Genomic DNA, 10,145 nt, shown 5'->3' on the forward strand with positions numbered 1-10,145 from the left:
GGGCGCGCTGGTGGCCGCTGTGCCGGCCGCCGCCGGCCCCAAGCTGCCCCCCGCGCAGGTCGTGGCGCCCAAAGCCCCGCAGACCCCCACCATCCAGCTCCCCGCCAACTTCCAGATCCCGCCAGGTGAGTCCCCCGTCCTCTCGTGGGGGTGCGGGGAGGTGGCAGTGCCAAGGCACCGCTCGGGACCCTTCGCCTTGCACCCTGGGCACCCTCCATGGCTGGTGGTCCTGCTGAGCTGCCTGCAGCTCCAGTGTCTTCCGGCTGCCAGGAAACTTTGCTGCAGTTAAAAGCCATCTTGATGCCCTTAGCTTTCTCTGGAGTGCAGATAGTTCCCAAGTTTGCAGCCTCTCCCCCCCACCTTAACTTTCTTCAGAAGACGGATGTCACTTCGAAGGCCTAGCTACTGGACTTGCAAAGGCAAGGTGAAAGGAATGGGCAGTAATACCGTGGGTGTGACTTTCCCTCACAAGTTTGACATTCTCCTCAGGGGACAGAGTCAAAACTTCCTCCCAGTTAGGAGGCTGCATTCCAGACCTGGGAGATCCGGGTCTGGACTGTGTGCGATATCCTGCTGCCCTGAACGGTAATATGATTATACCACTGCTTTCTTTTCAAGTGAGGTTGCTGGGCTGCTTGATGAGGGGTGGCAAGCTTTTTGCTTGGGTAAGACCTCAGGGGATTCCACAGCCCTTCCAAGGTTGGTGGTAGGAGCGCTAGAAACAGGTGCATCAGTATATCCTGGTTGTTCAGGGGATTCAGATACTTGGCTCCATAGAAATCAAACTACCACGTCTGATAGTCAAAGACTTGGCATCCCAGTTTGCAAGGGCTGGCTTCTGACCCTTGGTGTCACAAGCTGTAGCAATGTTTAGACTGATGAAAGGCTGGGGCAATGTGTGTAGCAGTTTCGAGCCTGAGCATGGCTATGTCTGTGTGGGCAATACCACTTCAACTTCTTAGCTATTAGTGATAATATAGAAATTCTTTATGTGCTTCATTTTGTTTTTGCTAGGTTTTTCAGGTAATAAAAATGAGGGATTGGCAGGGATGAGGTGTCGGGTGCTGGAACAAATCAATAAATCTAAAGAGGAAAAAGTCACTAGGACTGGGTGGTATGCATGTGGGAGTTCATAAGGATGAAGAGTTTATAAGAATGTGGCAAGAGCTGTCAGTAGAAAAAGTGTGGCATCTCCAAATCTGCTGTTACAGCAGGGATCTGGAGAGTAGCAAATATGCTTCCCGAAAGATACAGAGGGTGGGGTGGGATGGTGGTTCTTGGCACTGGTGACTAGCAAGCTGTACTTCAGTGCCAAGGAAACTAATTAAACACCCACTAAAAATAATTATTACTATACTCTCCTGTTTAGTGTTTTTTGGGTGTCTTCTTTTGATAATAGGGACATATCAGATTTCCATTTTCAATGAATTGTGCCTTTCTAAACTCAAAAGTTCTTCAAGTGTAGGGAGAAGTCGGTTTACCTGTGGATTCAGGCTAAATCAAAATAAACTTTTTTTTTTAAATCAATAGTCTTTTGGGGAGGGAAAGTACCATTATGGACAAGAGTCGGCCAAGAGACCAAGATAACTGAAATAAAGTAAGAGTGAATTATAAACTTTGTTCTTGTTTATAAGCTGAATGTTGAATCTCCTTCATATAGGTTGAAGGAAGATGAACCTCAAGGTTAAGGTACTGAACTGGGTATCAGAGGGTGCATCTACACATGCGCTTTATTGTGGGGTAGACTAATACGCTCCGCAGTAAAGCATCACCATTTGCACGTGTTGATATTAGGACGCAGTAAATGAACTCTGCCATAAGATAGTACTGTCAAGGACTGTACTCTTACAATGGAGTGCTTGCATATGCTGAAATGCATGTGTAGATGGTGATAGGGGCTGGTTGGGGCACGAGGGTGCTGCAGTGCAGGGGCTGCCTGCTGCCCAGCCCCATACTTGAGCACCCTTGGGCTCCAGGTGACAGCAGAAGGGCTGGTTGGGGCACAAGCTGCCCACGCCTCCTCTTCCCCCAGGCTCCCTGCCAGCCTGGGGCTTCTCTGATCCAGGTCAAAGTGCTGCAGTCCTGAGCATATGTGTAAATCAGGGGTGGGCAAAATGCGGCGCGTGGGCCACATGGGGCCCGCCAGGCCATTCCATCTGGCCTGCGGGGCCCCTAAAAAAAAAAATTTAGAAAATTAATAGTAATCTGCCGCTGTCTGCCTGTCACGCTGCCCTCAATGGCTTGCCAAAACTCGGTAAGTGGCCCTCCGCCTGAAATAATTGCCTGCCCCTGGTGTAGATGCTGTGCCAGGAGTAGTTGACTCCTGTGTGAACTGTGCCAGAGTGTTTTCTCTCCCTTATTTGCACATGCAGATGCACCCAGATATCCCACAGGATTTGTGTAGTACCTTGGGCAAGGCACTTCTTTAAGGTTTTCTGTAAAATAAGGTTACAGAAAACTACCTTGTCTAGGGTTAAATCATTAATGGCTTAGGTGCTTGGAGAACACAATGGGGTGCACAAGTGCTTGCGTAGGCCATTTTTAATTTTAATCAAATATGCAGAAAGGGTGGTTACTAACAAGCAGTAATATTTGCACATGAGAGAATGAGTTTAGTCTGGATTTTTAAAAAGTTTTGACATTTCAGAGCAATCTAACAAAGATGGGTGAATGGCCAGCATGATGACAGATAACTCAGTATTGATGGTTGTCGAGTCGGTTTGTATTGGAAGATGCAACGTATGCTAGAGGTGTGCTTCTCAGTTGTAGATTAACTGAGAAATAGGCTAATTTCTGGGAGAAGAATCTGGATGCTGCCATGGACAGGTCATTGTGCAGTGATAGTGAAACAAAATAGTAGGAGGTGTAATGTGGTTGTTGTTGTTGTTTTTGTTTTCTTTTTTTCTTTTATGTTTGTACCTGACGTACTTGTATTTAGCTTTAGTGTCCTTGTCCCAAAAGGCATATGTCAAAAATAAGAGAGATTTGGAGGCATGCAAAAAAATGATTGCCAAAAAAAAACTATGAAGAAAGATTGGGACTTCCAGTTGAGATGGGAGACACAAATGATGATAAATTGGGGCATACAAAACATGGAATAAGCTAGTTAGTTGTGTTCCTTTTTCTGAATGTCAAATATGAGTCTTCAGTGGCAGCCCCTGAATACCTTGCAGGCGTTACTTAACCTTTGAGGCCTTTGGATATTGCCTGTGACTACAGGAAAAAAAGAATTAAAATTGAATTTGTCAGGGAGAGCAAATCTGATGCTGCCCCAGCACGTTACTTATGCAATGTTATTTTCCACTTGGCCAGTAAAGGCAGGAAACTGCTGAGTTACTCTTGTGAGTCCTGATTTTGTTCTTAAGGTCATAGAGGACTTCTTATCCATTCTCTTTTTATGTCCTGGAATTCACTATCACTATAGAGACCTCAAGAGTTTGGGATTAGACATTTCTTTGGGCTAGAAGGGATTTATAAGCAGTCATGGTTTTGTTGGTGACTTTTTAACTTGCACCATGAAGGTCTTAAAGACACATTTGCTATTTTCAGTTGTTTCCAGATTGCCCCTGTCAGTACAGTTCCTTCCTTGGGTCCTGGACGCATGAGAATTTATGCAAATTTATCTCCATTTGAGATCCCAGGGTAATTTTAAATTGTTACACAAAACCAGTGTAAATAATACTGGTTTAAATATGTCACATCAAGGCTTTTGGAAGGATTTGTTACAGATATTAGTCTAAGCAGATGAATAGTCTGACCCAGTATGACATTTCCTGTAGTATTAGTCTACATTCCTAACTTTCTGAACAGATCCAAAATTCTGAGGTGCATTTGGTATATTCTTTTATATGCAAGTGTGCTTCATAATCAAACCTTGTCAAGCTTACAGAATTAGTCTCTTTTGATTGGTGAGTTTCACTTTCTGGTTCCTGAGCACTAACACAATGCTGCAATGTCTGGGCTGGGACCACATCAAGGACATATTTGAGTTGTTGCCAACTTATAGCCAGAATGAAACCTTTTACGCTGGTAGAAATATTACATATATAAAAAAAAGATGATATTTGCGAAAGTCAAGTCTTTAATATGGTCCTTTTGAAATAGTTTGACATAACCATGTCCTTTAAACATATCTATATATTGATATTAGTTACTGCTATAGTTTGGGAATTTTCATGTGGCACGATGTAAGTTCATAACTTTTCTATGTATAAAACTTGCGAACTGGAAACATGGCTTTGCAGTTCCAGTTTGGTGAAGGCAAACTACTGAATCTAGTATTGCATTTACATATGTGACAGTAGGTGGATGTCTCAAATCCAGTATTATACTTCCATTGCATCAGCTAAGTCTACTTGGGCCTGGCATACTAAAAGCTGAAGCTGAGCTAGTTTTCAGACTGGAGTGTAAAAGTACCAATATTTCAAGGGTCACAACTTCTCTTAAATACATGAAGTTTCCTATAACGTTACTGGTGTGCAATGTTAACCAAAATGCCCATGTGCAAACATCACTGAGTACTACACACTTGATTAGTTTGGTCCCTTTAAAAAGGGACTCCTCCTTTTGAGAAGGCTTTAACGTTCTTTCTTATGTTCCATGGTGTGAATTTTTTTGATAAATTCCTACTTTGTTAACTATAACAATCCATTATACTCATGGTTGAGTAAATTCATTGGCACTTAAACTGGAAACAATTTTGAAATTGAAAATAAGCAATAGCAGGTAGCAGAGGGAAACCAAGAACATACTTAGCTTTAAAGCAGTGGTGTTCATCCTGTGGCTCTGTTGGTAGAGACAGCTGTTTATGAAGGAAAATGCATAAATTCAAAATGTGATCCCAGTGACTCCTGAAGTGAAGCACTTGAATGGACCCATTTGCTGTTGGGAAGAACTGGAAGCCTTGTTGCTTATTCTAAAGCATGGGTGATGTGAACTCCTTTCAGGCTCAAACTCCAGCTGCTTGCGAGTTCTCTTTGCCTCTGCCAGGCAGGGAAATAGTTCTGGGGGTTTCATAGTTAGTAGGGTCGGAAGGGACCTGAGCAGATCATCAAGTCCGACTCCCTGCCATGGCAGGAAAGTACTGGGGTCAAACGACCCCAGCAAGGTGATTGTCAAGCCTTGTCTTAAAGACCACAGGGTAGGAGCCAGCACCACTTTGTTTGGAAGTTGGTTCCCGATCCTAGCCGCCCTGACAGTGAAGTAGCACCTCCTGATGTCTAAATTGTCTAATATTGTCTAGCCTTCTTGCTCATTTACCACCACTTTACATCTGGTGCCCTGGCTGCCTTCTGCAGCAGTCCGGGAGCCAGGGTGGAGAGTAGCATTGGAACTTCACTCTCTCTGCCAGAGCTGATGAGTGCTTCAGAAAGGATGGTACTCTTCCTATACCACCATCAGGAATCCAAGCAAAAGGGGTAAAGAGGAGAACTGACAGCTAGCTATCTATGGCTCTGTTATATGCTCTGTTAAACTTCTTGGTGGTAGTTTTATGTGTTTGCATCAGTGTGCGTAGTTGGAGCACTATGGCAGGGGTCCAGACCCTCTCTCCTCTCCACCCCCTCACCTCGCCCCTTCATGTGCCTCTTGCACCAGTGGCTTGGGGGAAGAAGTTGCAGGGGTCTAATGCTAGTTTTCCAGCCCACATTGAGAATCCCTTGTGGGGGATTATAGGTGGCTTCTGCTTCCTTTGTGCCACCTGGCCATAACTGGCAGAGAATCTTCTTTGCCATGTTGGTGGTGACATCTTGGTTTTGAAACTTGATCAATCATCAGACATAAGTTTGACCACCACTTCCTTACAGTAGGATTTTTGCATATTTATTATACCTCCCGTTAAAGTGAATAACAGTTCTTGAACGGTTTGGACTGACCATCCTATAAACTATGCAATGCATATTCCCTACTTTTGTAAATGCGCAGCAGCCCTAAGCAGTAGTTGCTGGGCTATGCTTGTACTGTTAAGTGGCTCATTTTGTAAGAGTCCTGTTTGCTGAGGGCAGTCACATCAATTTATTAGAGAAATTGTGGTAATAAATGCTGTACAAGTGTTAGTTGTGGAAGGAAGTAGTTGAAGACTGTGGGGTGAGGGGGAGGGGAGACTTTTACTGACGTTCAGTTTATCATCTTTCAGAATGGCTCTTATTCTCTTAGTACCCTTAGACTCAAGTACCTACTACAAAAAAAAACCCTCTAGTAAATGCCCCCAATCTCTTGAGGTTCAACCCCTCCTTTGGAGGGTGGAGCAGAGATCTCACAAGTTACCAGTACTGGGATTGTTGCTCCTGCCATATTCCTTCTCCTTAATCCTTGTTCTTGGTTGTCCTTTACTTTTTCTTTGCCTTTTGTGTATCTGTCATTGCTGGTGGTGTTGCTTGTCTCCTACCTATATTTCTTTTGCCATCTAAACTAAATTTAAGGGTAGTCTTAGGGTCATAGTGAACAAAATCTTTCCCTTGTGGGAGGGCAGTGTTGTGAAATTCTTAGAAATGATAGCTTTTATGAGACTAACAAGATTTTTGCAAAAAAAATTCTTTAATTCTTTTGGGCACAAACACCCTTCATCAGGGAGTAGAGAAAAGATTGTAAAAATTCTCTTGGGTAGAAATGAAAGTTTGTATTTCATAAGATTTCACAGAGGAGTCAATAGATACTAAAGCATTCACTTTTGTTACTCTGAGGCCTCTGTGGTTGGTAATCTCAAATGCTTATCACTTCATTGGTGTTAGTGAAGTTAGCAAATGTTGGGCTACCTCCTGTCAGCTAAAGAGCACAGTTAGATGATGTTTTAAAATGGTGGCAGTGGCATGGTAGGGTCTCTAATACCGTTGGCTCAGTGAAGCCAAGCAGATGTGTGAACAGCTGAGTGCTTGAAGGAAATGCATCCAAAATGGGTAAAGCCTGTTGTGTGTGACCTGCTTTTTTGCCCTTGATGCACATGGAATGACTAAGCTGATCGAAACCTTGTTGGTTTCTCTGTAGCAGAGTCAGTTTCTCAAAATACTGTTTCATCTGCTGCAGGCGAGTTTACTGCCACGGAAGGTCTGTCCAGGCTAGTCGCTGAAACCTGTTGAAAAAGGTTAATGGTATTTCTCTTCATGACCAGAATGCATATGGCAAGTACACCACACCTAAGTATCTGTGAGATGGAAGGAATTAACACAAATACTACCTGGTATTTTTGGTTGGATGGTCGTTTTCTTTGGTGTCCTCCTCACCTCTCCCCCCAGCCTTTAGGTCAATACATTCCTCTGGATCTCCCCATCTATCCTATTCATTGTCTCTAGATTGTAAGCTTTTTGAAATGAGCCGTCCTAGGCCAGGGGCAACGCCTGAGCATGGCATGCAAGGCCACTTTGCGTGGCACGCCACAGCCAGCTCTGGGTAGCTGATGCCAGTGACGGAGCCCGGGCTGCTCCCAGCAGGGCTTGCAGTGTCCCAGCTGCCTGCTGGGAGCAGCCCAAACTCCTGGCTTGCACCAGTTACCCAGAGTCAGGGCCAACTGCAGGTGGGAGGCCGCAAACAGCTGTGCTGGGCTCCAGAGCCCCGGCATCAGCTCTGTACTGTGCAGGTGCGCCTCAGAGCAGGCAGTGGGGGAGTGGCCTGAGGCAGCGCAGCCCCGTCTCTCCCCCGCTCCTGGCACAGCTAGTGACTGGGCTCCGGAGCCCAGCACAGCTGTTTGTAGCCAGCTTGGACTCTAGGCAGCTGCAGCAAGCAGCAGGCAGGCTGCAAACAGCAGCTCCGGGCTCCACAGCTCCGGCATCAGCTCCATATTGGTGACAACTGCGCGCACCTTGGAGCAGACAGCGGGACAGCACAGCCTGCCCCTAGGTGCATGTACAGTTGCTGCCAGCATGGAACTGATGCCAGGGCTCTGGAGGCCAGTGCAGCTCTGGGTAGCTGTTGTCAGCCGGGAGCCTGGGCTGGGACACTGTCAGCCAGGCAGCTGGGAGACTGCAAGCCCTGCTGGGAGCAGCCCAGGCCCTGTCACTGGCAGCAGCTACCCAGAGCTGGGGTAGCTGCTGACAGCCATAGAGACTCAGCTGGGGGGCAGGGGCTAAGGGGCACAAGCAGGTCATTCTGCCATGTACCCCTTGCCCTCATTTTGTTTTTCTGGCATGCTGGCACTCCAATACCTTCCAAGGTAGGCATTGTGGTGTTTTTCGGCACTCTGGCCAAAAAGCGTTGCCTACCCCTGTTCCAGGCCCTCCTAGTCTGATATGGAGTATGGTGGTGGTGCTTGGAAAAGTACTTCATAAGGTGAAAGGAAGTAATTTAATTCCTTCTTTATTGTATTGTCTTTCATGGGGCTTTGGTTTAGAGGCTTTCTTTAATACTATAAGAGGGTTGTACTGTTCCTGTCTACCTTTCTTAACTTGCTTCTTGACATTAAATAAAGGGCTTTTTTTCCCCCCAAAAGCTACCCTTTTGTTGAATCTTCCTAACTATTCTGTGGCCTGAACAATAGGAATGCTGAAGTTTGGAGGAAATGTGGAAAGGCTAAACTTCTGTTTCGTCTGTGGTAATAAAGTGTGTCTCTCCTATATAATATTCTGTATGCATTGTGGTATATTGTGGTTTTGTTCTTGTATACAACAGATACAGATGTGACCTACTGCTCATGACCAGACTGGTATGATGGGACATGGCTCACACTATGTGTGCCCTGTTTTTGAAACCTTTCTTTCAAAGCTGGGATGTCAAACTTGGCTGGACCATAGGGCTCCTTCTTCCCTGGGCTGTCACAGTTGTTGCTTGTCCCTTGCTGCTTACGTGTGTCCCCAGTGGGGCTCTGGACTCAGGAATTCAGTGGTAGGCCCCAACCATGAATTCCTAGACCCTCCAGGATCCCTGTGACATGGGTGAAATGGCTCTGTGGGCCAGATGTGGCCGCATAGGCTGCATCTTTGATTCCCCACCCCCAGTTTAAAGTGTCTGCTACTTGTCGCTGTCAGAGATGGGGCTTTGAGTTAGGTGGACCTTTGGTCTGGCCTACTAATGGCAGTTCTTAAGTTTTTATAGTTGCCACAATTAATTATATTGGAATATTTTTCTCTTAATAATGAGAATAGATTAATACACTCTACAAAGGTCTGAACAAAGCATACAGGTAGACTCCTGAATAAATCCTGTCTGACTAGAATAACATGTTATTTTCAGGAAAATATTACAACAGTAATCAACTGCATAGAAAAAATTCCATCTTCATGTAAGCTCTCTTTTTATGTGGCCGCACTGTTCCAAAAGATATTTAAGTAGTAAATTTCTTTCACCTATCTGAAGTCCATGAGAAGCTGTTTTTAAACTTCCCATTAAGTTATCAGGGAAATACTCATAGGTGCATCCTTGGAGTTGGAGGGGGGCAGGCATGGAAGTGGTGTGGAAAGTCTTCTGTAATAGGTGGGGCAAATTTTATCCAACGGAGTTATAATAACAGAAATAATAATATCCTCTAGGTACATGCTTCCATCTCCTTTCGCTACCTGAGTCAGAAGTGATAGATTTGCATTTTGATCACCCAGCTAACACTTCGCTGAACTTTGACGCAAGCTTTAAACTTCATAAGCGATTTGGATGACAGGGTGAAAAGCACCCTGTTTAAATTTGCTGATGATACCAAAATTTGGGATGAGGAGAGCATGCTAGTAGGGAAGGAAAGACTGCAGCAAGACTTGGATAGGTTACAGGGGTGGGCTAGCAAAAACAGGATGCACTTCAATACTGACAAGTGCAGGGTGCTGCACTTGGGCAGTAGTAACCAACAGCACACGTATAAGATGGGAAATGCCCTTCTTGAGAGCATGGAAGCAGAAAGGGATCTTGGAGTCATTATTGACTCCAAGATGAACATGAGCCGACAATGCGAGGTTGCGGTTGGAAGGGCTAACCAGACCTTGTCGTGCATCCACAGGTACGTCTCTAGCAGGGACAAGGAGGTGATCCTCCCCCTCTACACGAGACTGGTCAGGCCACAGCTGGAGTACTGTGTCCAGTTCTGTGCGCACCACTTCAGGAGGGATGTGGACAACATGGAGAGGGTCCAGAGGAAGGCCACCCTCATGATCCGGGGACAACAGGGCGGACCCTACAATGAGAGACTGCGGGACCTGAACCTGTTCAGCCTTCACAAGAGAAGGCTGAGGGGG

General features: G+C 45.5%; 1 protein-coding gene across 1 annotated transcript in view; it reads left to right on the plus strand.

Moving 5' to 3' along the window:
• The window catches only part of TAF4B (TATA-box binding protein associated factor 4b), a 155,923-nt gene that overhangs the window by 2,650 nt on the left and 143,128 nt on the right, over positions 1–10,145 (plus strand). Inside the window, exon 2 of the mRNA XM_019518898.1 lies at positions 1–125. Within this exon, the coding sequence (XP_019374443.1) occupies positions 1–125 (125 nt within the window). The remainder of the gene's footprint in view (positions 126–10,145) is intronic.

This window comes from Gavialis gangeticus, unplaced genomic scaffold, assembly GCF_001723915.1.
Source record: "Gavialis gangeticus isolate Ggan-Ray unplaced genomic scaffold, GavGan_comp1, whole genome shotgun sequence".
In the NCBI taxonomy this organism is placed as follows: Eukaryota; Metazoa; Chordata; order Crocodylia; family Gavialidae; genus Gavialis; species Gavialis gangeticus.